Source organism: Callithrix jacchus, chromosome 5 (genome assembly GCF_049354715.1).
Source record: "Callithrix jacchus isolate 240 chromosome 5, calJac240_pri, whole genome shotgun sequence".
NCBI lineage: Eukaryota > Metazoa > Chordata > Mammalia > Primates > Cebidae > Callithrix > Callithrix jacchus.
Genome location: NC_133506.1, coordinates 4,773,682 through 4,785,910, shown reverse-complemented (window position 1 = coordinate 4,785,910; position 12,229 = coordinate 4,773,682). Strand labels below are relative to the sequence as shown.

At 48.0% G+C, this 12,229-nt stretch overlaps 2 protein-coding genes across 3 annotated transcripts in view; both read left to right on the top strand.

The window, feature by feature from the left end:
- ITCH (itchy E3 ubiquitin protein ligase) overlaps nucleotides 1-4,500 on the top strand; it is a 150,142-nt gene extending 145,642 nt beyond the window's left edge. The window contains exon 27 of the transcript XR_004742718.3: nucleotides 4,425-4,500. The gene's annotated coding sequence lies outside the window, so the exon portion shown is untranslated. The remainder of the gene's footprint in view (nucleotides 1-4,424) is intronic.
- Nucleotides 1-12,229, top strand: part of DYNLRB1 (dynein light chain roadblock-type 1) — a 29,537-nt gene that overhangs the window by 9,109 nt on the left and 8,199 nt on the right. For both annotated transcript variants that reach the window (XM_002747263.7, XM_054255107.2), the window contains one exon: nucleotides 4,425-4,500. In XM_002747263.7, coding sequence (XP_002747309.1) covers nucleotides 4,425-4,500 — 76 coding nt within the window. The remainder of the gene's footprint in view (nucleotides 1-4,424; nucleotides 4,501-12,229) is intronic.

Genomic DNA, 12,229 nt, shown 5'->3' with positions numbered 1-12,229 from the left:
ACTTACTTTTTTAGGTCTCTTTCACCAGAATGTGAGCTCCCTGAGGTCAGGGACCTCCTCAGTTGAGGTCACCAGTATATTCAGCTCTTCTGTCGACCTGCTATGTGTTCTTGGGCAAAACCCTTCTCCTTTCCAAACCTGTTTCCTCATCACTAACATGGAGATCATACTAATCGTGAATGAGAGTTTCAGAAAAGAGCATGTGTCTGAAAGCAATATATTACTCATAGTAGGTGCTGGGTAGAGAAATTATGCCTGTGTGTCCTCCCGTTCCTGATAGATGTATGTTTACTTTATTTCTTTTTCTTTCTTCCTCTTTTTTTTTTTTTTGAGGAGTCCTGTTGTCCAGGCTGGAGTGCAGTAGTGTGATCATGGCTCACTGCAGCCTCGACTTCCTTGACTCAAACAATCCTTCCACCTCAGCCTCCCAAGTAGCTGGGACTACAGGCACACGACATGATGCCTGGTTAATTTTTTTTCTCTTCTCTAGAGACGAGGTTTCACCATGTTGCCCAGGCTGGTCTCAAACGCCTGGACTCAAGCAGTGTACCTGCTTCAGCCTCCCAAAGTGCTGGAATTACAGGCATGAGCTACTGCTCCTGGCCGTGTTTACTTTTGTTTGTTTGTTTTTGAGATGGAGTCTCGCTCTGTCTCCAGGTTGGAGTAGGCGATCTCGGCTCACTGCAACCTCCGCCTCCTGGGTTCAAGTGATCCTCCTACCTTAGCCTCCCGAGTAGCTGGGACTACAGGTGAGCACCACCACACCTAGCTAATTTTTTGTATTTTTAGTAGAGACGGGGTTTCACCATGTTGGCCAGGCTGGTCTCAAACTCCTGACCTCAAGTGATCCACCCTCCTTGGCCTCCCAAAGTGCTGGGATTACAGGCGTGAGCCACCGCACCTGGCCCATGTTCATAGTTAGACAGCCAGATCTTGTGTCTGGTTCTCGTTAAATTTTGGATCTTAGCTCTTTTTCACACTGTGGAGTGTGAGGCCATGTCCCCCTCCTGTACCTAAAAAGATTGATTTCATGAAACATAGTTGCAGAAATGCTTTTTATTTGTTCCTTCAGTATTTATTGAGCCTATCCTCTGCGAGGTACTAGAGCTATAAGGTCTGGTCTGATTTCCTGGCAGGGTGCCTTGTGTCTGTAGGAGGAGATGAACCTGACCTAAACAGTTGCACTGCTTTGTGGTCAATACTGTGAAGGCTGGCGGAGGGCCTTCACAGAAGCAGAGGGGCTGGTGTCAGAGAAGCCTTCTTGCTGGAGGCTCTGGAGCTGAGTCCAAAGGGTTGGGAGGTGGTTACATCAAGCAATGAGTGAAGGAGGGAAACATTTCCTTCAGACCAGGGGCAGCACCTGGCAGGGTAGGGGTGGGAGGCTCCTGCAGGCTCTGTTCGCCACCTGCTGTCCATTCTCCACACAGCACCCAGAGCGGTCCTTTAGAAACATCAAATGTTGTCACTCTTTACCTCAAAACTTGACAGTGGCTCCAGAAATCATACCCAGTAAAAACCAAGATCATCACTTGGTCTGCCAGGCCATCTGTGGTCTGGTCCCGGCTCCCAGCTGCTGCCCTCCCCTGCTCCCTGCTCTTCAGCCATACTGGCCCCTTTGCTTTTCCCGAAAACGTGCCAGGCATTTGCCCACCCCAGGGCTTTTGTGCTTGCTCCTGGTGCTGTCTGGAACACTCCCTGGAAACCAGCATGGCTAACTTCCTCATTTCCTTCAAAAGTTTACTCACTGTAGCCTTGGTGAGCCTTCTCTGATGATGTATTTCACATCCCATCAGCCCTGCATTCCGGATCCCATTTCCCTGCTGTAGCTGACATTCATGTTTTACTTCTGTTTTGTTGTTTAATGTCCTACCCCCAACCCCCTCCCACAAATGTCCATTTCGCATCATGGGATTTTTGTTACATTTTGTTCACTGCAGCATCCTCAGGCCTAGAACAATGTCAGGCACATGGAAGGTTGCTGTGTAGTACTGAGTGAGTAGCAGTCTTAGCAGATTTCATCTTTTTCAGCCCCACTCTCCAATATCTGGGGGATATTTTGGACTTAGATTCTGACATTTTTGTTTTGACTTTCTTTCCCCTTTCTTTCAGGGTTGATTGCAGATTGACTGAGCTGTCCTAAATTGTCATCCAAGGTTTTACATATTCTTATTCTGACAGCGTCAGAGCCCTGTATCATAGGCTTCAAGTGGATACATAGATGGGGGTTAAAATGTTTTTAAATAGAAACAATACAGTAGAGGCCAGGCGCGGTAGCTCACGCCTGTAATCCCAGCACTTTGGGAGGCCGAGATGGGTGGATCACGAAGTCAAGAGATCGAGACCATCCTGGTCAACATGGTGAAACCCCATCTCTACTAAAAATACAAAAATTAGCTGGGCATGGTGGTGCGTGCCTGTAGTCCCAGCTACTCGAGAGGCTGAGGCAGGAGAATTGCTTGAACCCAGGAGACGGAGGTTGCGGTGAGCCGAGATCGCACCGTTGCACTCCAGCCTGGGTAACAAGAGCAAAATTCCGTCTCAAAAAAAAAAAAGAAAGAAAAGAAACAATACAGTAGAATAAAAAGGACTGTTTTGGAAAAAAAATGAAACCTTTTCTGTAATTCCTTGCTCTTAATGTTGCTCTTTTTTTTAATAATCTTCTCTAGCCTTTTGTTTTCATGTGATTACAGTCACCAAAGCACTTTATTTTGCATTTTGCTGTTTTCACTTAACATAATACACAGCTTTTGTGATGGTATAACATGGTCTAATCACCACTGGTAACATGTGTATTACCTTCCTATTAGTGGATATTTCCTAACTTACTTGGCCTTTTCCCTAATTGTTGGGCATTTTTAGTTCTTTCTGCATTTTACTATTGCAAATGTCACTGTACTTTGATAAATGATGAATTTCCAGGAGGGTGACCAGGGCAGACTGAGTACTGTACAGCAGTGACCACTGTTGTGCCCCACTTCTCCCCTTCAGAATAGCCCCTGCCACACAGTAGGAGCTCAGTGAGTGTGTTGACTGACACTGGATCTCATAAATGTGCGACCCACTGCATTGTACTCTCATGTCCACAGAGCCCTGTCATCATACCCAGACTCCCAATCTTAGCGGCATCAGGCTATTTGGCACTTTATAGGAGGAACTTGTTTACCCTTCCCTCCTGCATTGGAGAGTATTCTTCTGTCACAGGGGAGTGGGTGGCAGTGATTGGATGTCAGCCTTGTGCCTTCCAGAAAAACAAGAATTCATTGTGCAGTCTCCACCCAGTGTTGAGGATTCCCCCTCCCAACTCATTAGTCCCTAGGGGTGACGAACTGTTTTCTTTTGGTGAATGAAGCCTCTGTTTCTAACAACTCTCAGCCTTTGAGGGTCTTCTGACTGGATTCTAGACCAGTCTGGAGGGGCCGCCTGAGATCAGGTGTGCCTCAGGCCCAGTTCCCATCCGCAGGAAGAGTTAGGCCTACTTCAGTGAAGCAGCCATTTATCACACTCCAACTCTGCAGACCTTTGTAGAGTCTCTAAGAAATAGGCATAGTACCTAATGCATATCCCAGAGAGGCACAGCCAGGGACTGGGGAGTCACAGTAGGCAGACCCCATTGATCGGGGGATCAGTCAGGGCTTTGTGAAAGATGATGTCTTAGATGGTCTAAGTCATCTAAGTTTGTTGAATTTCAGCAGAGAAGAAACATTGTAGGGTAAAAAGATGTGGAGACAGGGAGATGTGTCACAGAGCTAGAGAGTGGAGAGAGAGGTAAGACAGGTGGGAGGGACAGGCCTGGCATGGCAGAATGAGGACCCAAACTCCAACTGCCCCTCTGCTACAGATGCCATGAGCAGGAGTAGCCCATCTGAGCATTTTCTGGGTAATCAAGATCAATGAGCCCCTTTTTGAGGCATACTTCTTATAACTGCTGTGTATCATACTATCTCAGATGCCTTCTGAAGTCACTGAGTCTATCCTATGTGCTGTTTGGGCCACACCACAAATGACAAAGTTTTGTTGTCCTGTTAGACACCACTCTCTGGGTTTTCTTAAATCATCGGAGTCCCGTCCACCAGCTATGCCAAATATGTTATGTGAGTCATGGACGTGTATATACATGGGAATGGTGTTTATATTCTGCTCCCCAACAGCTGAGGAGGGTGGGATAATAGTGTCTGGTGGTCACAGAGCACCAGGAGCAGCCTTGTCCCACGTTGGAGTGTGAGTAGGGGTGTGAGCGGATGCTCTGGGCCCTGGTAGTGGGCGGAGGAGCATGTCAGATCAGCCTGGGGAGCTTTGAGGGAGTGCCAGGTGCCGGTATTACTTGTTTGTTGTTGGAAGACAAATGTGTGATTCATCTGCCTGGGGCATGAGAAAGTTGATCCTGCCTCTTGGCCCCTCCTAACCTTGGTCTGTTTTTCTGGCAGGCAGAGGTGGAGGAGACACTGAAGCGACTTCAGAGCCAGAAGGGAGTGCAGGGAATCATCGTGGTGAACACAGAAGGTACGCCCTCCCTTCCTGCCATGACCCACACCCAGGCAGTCCCAGAAGCAACCATAACTTGCTGTTTACTAAGCCCTTCATGAACCGAATCTTTTTTTTTTTTTGGAGGTGGAGTTTCACTCTTGTTGCCCAGGCTGGAGTGCAGTGGTACTATCTCAGCTCACTGCAACCTCTGCCTCCTGGATTCAAGTGATTGTCCTGCCTCAGCCTCCCGAGTAGCTGGGATTACAGGCATGCGCCACCACACCCGGCTACTTTTGTATTTTTAGTAGAGACTAGGTTTCGCAATGTTGGTCGGCTGTTCTCGAACTTATGACCTCGTGATCCACCCACCTCAGCCTCCCAAAGTGCTGAGATTACAGGCATGAGATACCGTGCCCGGCTAAACCGGATCTAATAAGGCTTTTTAATTTTTAATACCTTCAGTGTTCTTTTTTTTTTCTTTGAGGCTAGTCAGGTGAAGCAGTGGGAGTGGAGAAGGGACAAAGAAATCAGTAACTGGCTGTGAGTGTGTGTAAACACTACTGCACTGAACCAGCCACCTCCAGTGTCCTCACAAAGGGAAAGTCCACTCAGTCCCACCACCCTGACAGATCACACTCCAGTCTTTTGTGCTTACTCAGCCTTGTCCAGCACAGTTCCTGAGGACCATAATCATAGTTGCTATCCTTTGGCATACATTTACACATGAGCTTTTTGAAATACTGTTTCATGGTTTATATAAGCAGATTTTTAAAGTGCCACTACAATGTTCATTAGCCCGGTTTTGTCGTTTATACTTTTTAGTGAGTCCATTAAGTGGGTGTTACATACCCATTTGTGTTGATTCTGCTTCACTGGCTGGATGGTTCTCTAGTTAACTTCTTGTACCTACAGCTTCCCCGCCACAGCCCTTTCTGGGTGGGAATTTATATAGGTAGAAGGGTACAGATACTGATTTTCCTAGACTACACTGGACAGGAAGGGAGCTAACATTTTTCACACACCCGCTCTGTGCCAGGCTTCTGGCTGGTGCTCCACATACTCTCTTATATTCCTTAAAGCAGCCCTGTTGTCTGCCTTTTGCAGTGAAGAAAACAGTCTAGAAATTTAATTGATCTGCCTGCCATCACAGAGTCGAGATTTAAATCCAAGCCTGTCTGAGTGCGCTTGTGCGCTTTATCCCACACCATGCTGTAAGGAACCAGAATGGCCCCAGGCCGTCACAGTCCAGGCAGCAATAAGGACAGGAACTCTGGAATCCAGCAGTCATAAGTTTGAATCTTGCCTCTTCCCCTGACTAGCTTTGTGACCTTGCCCAAGTCGCTTAAGCCTGTAAATGGGGATAAAACTTATATCTACCTTGTAAGTTGAATAATAACTGAGAATGAACAGCATAAAGCAGCTGGTCACCATTCATTTTGAGCTGTGAGGCATTTGTTCATACAAACCCTGATTTACCTGATTGGGTTCCCCTGTTGGGTTGGGGGCATCCACATGCTTCATGCCACTAGGCCACAGTGTTTCCCAAATGTATTCATGCTTTGAAATCACCTGGGGCTCCTGTTAAACATAACTTTCCAGGCTTCTGCACCAAAAAGTCGAATTTATTAGGGCCAAAGCAAGCCTCAGGGAATCTGTGTGTTTACCAAGCATCCCAGGAGATTCTTATGATCAGGCAAGTTTAGAAAATTCTGCTTTAGGGGATAGATTCTAATCAGAGAGCTACAGGCCTAAGATTCACAGCAGTTCTGTCACCTTACAAAGTCTTTCCCTTGGAGAGACTGCCTCTGATCATGTTTCCAGGGCCGTGTTCCTTAAACCTAGAGGTCCTGTGCTCTCCCTGGGAGTAGAGGTAAAGGCTGGGGCTCCTGACCTCCATTTCAGTCAGAGCACACACTGAACCATCAGCTTGTGATTCTACATTGGTTTTAATTTGGGAAGGGGTTTGTCCAATTTAAAAACTACCCTACTACTAAAAAACAAAACAAAACAAAAAAACTACCCTACTACTAAAAAAAGCAAACAAACAAAAAAAATAAACTACCCTACTAGAGTTTACAAAAATAACATAAACCAATTTATGTGAGGCTGGGAGGAGAGGAGTCCACTGAGACACTGTTGCTGATAGCAGTGTGGCCAGTGAAGGAAGACGGGCCATGCCTGACTCTCCTCTGTTCCTGTGTCATTCACCACAGGCTGCAGAGTCAGGTCAGTGAACATTAAGTGAACCAACCGCAGTGGGTGTTGCCATCAGCTCCTTTGATTTGGAAATTCCCGAGGACTCTGTTCAAAGGAAATAATCCCAAAAGAAAAAACCCAAAATTTTTGCAAGCATGTTAGATGCCATAATCAGATTAATAATTATTATAATGGCTGAGTGTGGTGGCTCCCACCTGCTCCCGGCACTTTGAGAGGCCTAGCCAGGAGGATCATTTGAGCCCAGGGGTTTAAGACCATCCTGGGCAACACAGTAAGACCCCCTACTCCACAGAAAAATGAAAAATTAGGCAGGCGTGGTGGTGCACACCTGTAGTCCTAGCTACTCAGGATGCTGAGGCAGGAGGATTGCTTGAGCACAGGAGTTCAAGGCTGCAGGGAGCTCTAATTGCACTCCAGCCTGGGCAACAGAGCAAGACCTTGTCTCTTAAAAAAAAAAAAGTTATAATGAAGTTTGTAGGTTCTTCAGTGCCCAGCCCAGGGGCTGCTCCCACAGGCCAGGATTGACAAGCGGCCCTGTGGGTAGAGGTGTTACAGCAGTACCCGTATCTGTCACGTGCCTGGCGCTCTGCTGGGCATGGTTTGATTATGTGTTTCTTGGCTGCCTCACAGGGTAGACATTATTGTGGCCACCTTTACGGACACACACGGACATCCCAAGAGGTCAGGCCATGCCCAGTTGCTGGATCCCCCTCCCCCACCAGTTCTCCTGCCCAGTGTATTCAGTGGGCTCTAATTTCTTCAGTGCTCTTAGAGAGCCTCTTATGCATGATGCCGGTCTAGGCCTTATTTTGGAGAAGCAGAGTTCTCAGCAATTTCTACTTAAGCAGAATAAAGGCCATCAAGGGCAGCAAAGTAGAGGTGCTGTGTCTTTGGATAGGATGTTGATTTCCAGCTGGATGTGGTGACTCACACCTGTAATCCCAGCACTTTGGGAGGCTTAGGTGGCAGATCACCTGAGGTCAGGAGTTTGAGACCAGCCTGGCCAACACAGTGAAACCTCATCTCTACTAAAAATACAAAAGTTAGTTGGACATGGTGGCAAGTGCCTGTAGTCCCAGCCACTCAGGAGGCTGAGGCAGGAGAATCGCTTGAACCGGGGAAGGCAAAGTTTGCAGTTAGCAAAGATCGCGCCACTGCACTGCAGCCTGGGCAACAAGAGCAAGACCTTGTCTCAAAAAAAAAAAACAAAAAAACACAATGTTGATTTCCAAGTCAGCAGAGCCCTGGCAAACACAGAGCTAGACAGACCATGCTCCCCAGCCCTGCCTAGTTCTGATTAAACCATGTGGTCATTTCATTCACAAGAGGCCGGGAGCCCTCGGGACACTGTGGAGGCAGGAGCAGGCCCCCTGCTCAGGCTGCTCCTGATCAACTGGGTGGCCTGAGGCAACTCCTTTCCCCTCTTCAGCCCCCAACTGCCTCGAGTGCAGTGATGGTCCAGGGAATCTCTTTTGGGTACCTCTTGCTTTAAGACCTGAAAGACGGCCCAGCACAGTGGCTCACGCCTATAATCCCAGCACTTTGGGAGGCCGAGGCAGGTGGATCACAAGGTTAAGAGATCGAGACCATCCTGGTCAACAAGGTGAAACCCCGTGTCTACTAAAAATACAAAAATTAGCTGGGCATGGTGGTGCGCGCCTGGAGTCCCGGCTACTCGGGAGGCTGAGGCAGGAGAATTGCTTGAACCCAGAAGGCGGAGGTTGCGGTGAGCCGAGATCGTGCCATTGCACTCCAGTCTGGGTAACAACAGCGAAACTCCGTCTCAAAAAAAAAAAAAAAAGACCTGAAAGACTTTTGTCACTAAGAGAAAAACTTCTGGGACTGGACATTCCGACTCCAAGGGAACAACCCCAGGGGCCAGCAGCCCCAGCTCTGACCCTTAGGCTTCCACCCAGACTCGCAAAAGAGAGGTTCTCATTCTTGCCTTAAAACTGCCCCTAAAGTCAAGCCTTTTCACTGGGGAGATCTAGCCCCAGCTGCTTACCTTTTAGATACCAGTGAATGCTGCTTTTTTGTATACTCATGGGGCGGATTGCACCATACGTGAGAACATGGAATGCAGAATGAGCCCACCTGGCTTTGAACTGGGGCCCTACTTGCCTAGCAACTATGTGGTTCGGGCATAAGCCACTTTCTCTGTTCAGGTTTCTCATTTGTAAAATATGGATAATTCTGCCTTCCTCTAGGGGAAATTTTTAGAATAGTGCCTGGCATGGAATGCCTATGAATGTCTCAATAAGTGTGTGTGTTTGTGTGTGTGTGTGTGTGTGTCTTTAACTTGCATCCCATTCTCAGGGCACCTATGTCAGTGTCTCGTTTACATCTCACACAGTGACCCTGCAAGACAAGGGTTTGCCCATTTTTCAGATGAGAAACCCAAAGCCGAGAGAGGTGTGGGAAACTGGCCAAGGTCACCCAGCTGTGGATGGGCGTGGTCAGAACCCAGGACCTGGGTTGGTCCTACTTCCCACTGATCTATGGGGCCTTTAAGCCCTCTGGAAGCTTCCAGTAAGGATGATTATTTGGGGATAATTGTATTTGGGATCCCTATGATCTTACCTAGGGTTTTCCTACCACCCACTCCCACCCCGCTCTGCCCTGCCATTCAGCTCAGCTGCCTCTTCCTTGAGGACCCCCTCCCTGATCACCCCAGCCCCTAGTGGTTGCTCCTGCCCCTGAAACCCATGATATACCTGAGTCCTGATACTTTCCAGCTACCTGCCACTGCCTTTGACATCTCTGCCTTGGCTAGATTCAAATGGTGTTTCATAATAAAAGTGTGAGTTTAAGCAGGTTTACTGAAAACGCGAGGGAAATTTCATTCCATTTATACTTCTCCAGACCCCTGCCATCCTCTGCTGCTACCCACACAGGCAAAATAAAAGGCAAAAATGGTCTCCTATGTTCATTCCTGTCTGCAGTACTTAGGATGGTGTTGGCACAGAGTTGGTGTTTAAGTATCTGTTGAATTTTTTCGATGTATTTTATTGCTTGAAGGAACTGGGTGTGGTGGAAGGGCCTGGGGGCAAATCCCAACAGATTGGAGCCCCAGGTTAGAAATTGTGCCTCCCTGGTGACCATCTACTTCTGCAAGCTACACAGTGTTCATTTGTTAGGGCAGAGGCTGGGAGCAGGTGGCCCAGTAACTAGGCCATCTCTGAGGTCTCCTCCAGCTCTGGCGGCCAATGAATCTGGAATTAATCTTTGTCCTTGTTTGAATTTCTTCCCCATTTTGGTCCCTTTCCCTGTACTTCCATGTTTTCCTTTGTTTTTGGAGTGAACCAGTAGATGTTTAGTTTCTTGTCTGTTTCACACCGCTCCCACTTGTATGGATGTGATTAGACTCATGCCAGTATCTGTACAATCTACTGAAAGTAGACGCTTTGACCACTCACCAATTGCAGTCAAAGCTTAATACTCTCTCTGGGGGCACTAGTGAGCAAATCAGATTTGGTCAAGCCCTTGGGGAGCTTACATTGTGATAGGGGATGGAATACTGATCTCTTTGTAATGGTGCGGTGTCAACCTGGGAATTGCTGATAGGAAAGCTATGTGGTGCTGGGATGGTGCCACCAGTAGGGATGGAAGGTGTCAACTGAAGATGGAGACCTCAGGGACCAAAGTGGGAGTCATGAGTGAATAGGGGAAGGAAACAAAGTTCCAGGCAGAGGGATCTGTGAGAAGGTAGCTTTGTGGTGTATAAAAAGAGAAGATCAAGGGGTCTGATCACCCAAACCATGCCACATCTTGAGACTGTAGGCCTCTTACCATTAGGGCCCAAAGGTGAGCTAAGAGGAGGGTTCCCGGCCAGGTAGCAAGAACAGCCAACTCAGAGCTCCACTTGGGCTCTGGTCCTGGCCTTCGATGGGTAGGCTGTTTCAGTCACATCCCCTCAATTAATGGAAATGGGATTTATTGTGTGAGTGGTGTTTATTAACTTTTTTCTTTTTGAGGCGGAGTTTCGCTCTTGTTACCCAGGCTGGAGTGCAATGGCGCGATCTCTGCTCACTGTAACCTCCGCCTCCTGGGTTCAGGCAATTCTCCTGCCTCAGCCTCCTGAGTAGCTGTGATTACAGGCACGTGCCACCATGCCCAGCTAATTTTTTGTATTTTTAGTAGAGGCAGGGTTTTACCATGTTGACCAGGATGGTCTCGATCTCTTGACCTTGTGATCCACCCGCCTCAGCCTACCAAAGTGCTGGGATTACAGGCATGAGCCACTGCGCCCGGCCTAACATTTATTAAGTGTATTCTTGCTAAACATTCTCAGATGAATTAAGCAATATTCAGCCCTCCCAGCTGAATAATATCTGAAGCACAGATATTATTTTACAGATAAGGCAGTGGAGGCTCAGGAGGTTTTATCACTTGTCTAAGCCCGCATAGCTGTGAAGGGGCAAAGCTGAGTGTAAGGTTAATTTGGGGCCCTGTTAATCTGGCCATAGTTACCCAGCCTAGGAATCAGCTAAGGGCAGTCATGAGACTGACCTGCTGAGTGGCAAGAAACCGGCCCAATCTTGTTTTCTTAGGGCCCCAGGAATGCGATGGTGGGCAGAAGGGGTCATGGTGGCTCCTACCCCATTGCTGCCCAATCGTGGGTAGATTATAATGGACGCAATCGTTACTGCCATCCTCAGAAGCTTCACCTGTAGAGAAGGCCTCACAGGGTCCTACCATGTGCATTGTGGCCATCCAGGAGCCAGCAGCAGTCGTGGTGACCTGGTCATCTTGTCTCTTGCAGACAAGTGATGACGACAACCTGTTCTGACTTCACTTGGCTCAAAAAGTCTCTCTGACTCACCTGCTTCTTTTGCCACCATGTCCTCTTCTGCCCACCCTCACATTCCTCATGCCCTAGGAGATCGGGCCAGTTTCTTTACCACCCAGCTGGTCAGCCTGATAACTGCCTTTGGCCGATACCTAGACTAAGCAGCTGTGGGCCAGATAAGCAGGGTCCTGGGCCCCAAAGCTGGCCACTTACATATGAGGAGCCACTTGTGCCACATTCCTGAAGTGCCTTTCAGCTGGCAGGCTCTTGGGGCTCATGGATGGAGACTTCTGCTCATATGTCACAGCCAACTCACAGGTACCTCCTGGCCCAATTGAGCCACATTCCTTACCCCTGTGACAGTAGGCACCATCCAGTGAGTAAGGTCCATTTAATGGTTCATCTCAAGGAAACAGTCCTTCAAACAAAAGGCTTGGTACACAGTGATGTTCACTGCCCAGATAATTATACTGGTAACAAACCCACACCCTAAGTAGCCAACAACAGGGGCTGGGGGGCTCTGTGGATGCCCACTCAGCGGGCTCTTTGAAAGAGGTAACGGTGCTGTTTACAAAGGGTCAACATACGTTTCATGTTTCTGTGTTTGTCATACACACATAGAAACATGCTTTAACTTGGGCACATAGTCATGTGGACAGTGTGTTTACAGCTGGACCCCAAGCCTCCCTTGAGTGGGAACAGTGATGGTTATATCCCAGCACAAGTTGACTTTTTCCCTTCTACTTTTTGGTATTAGAA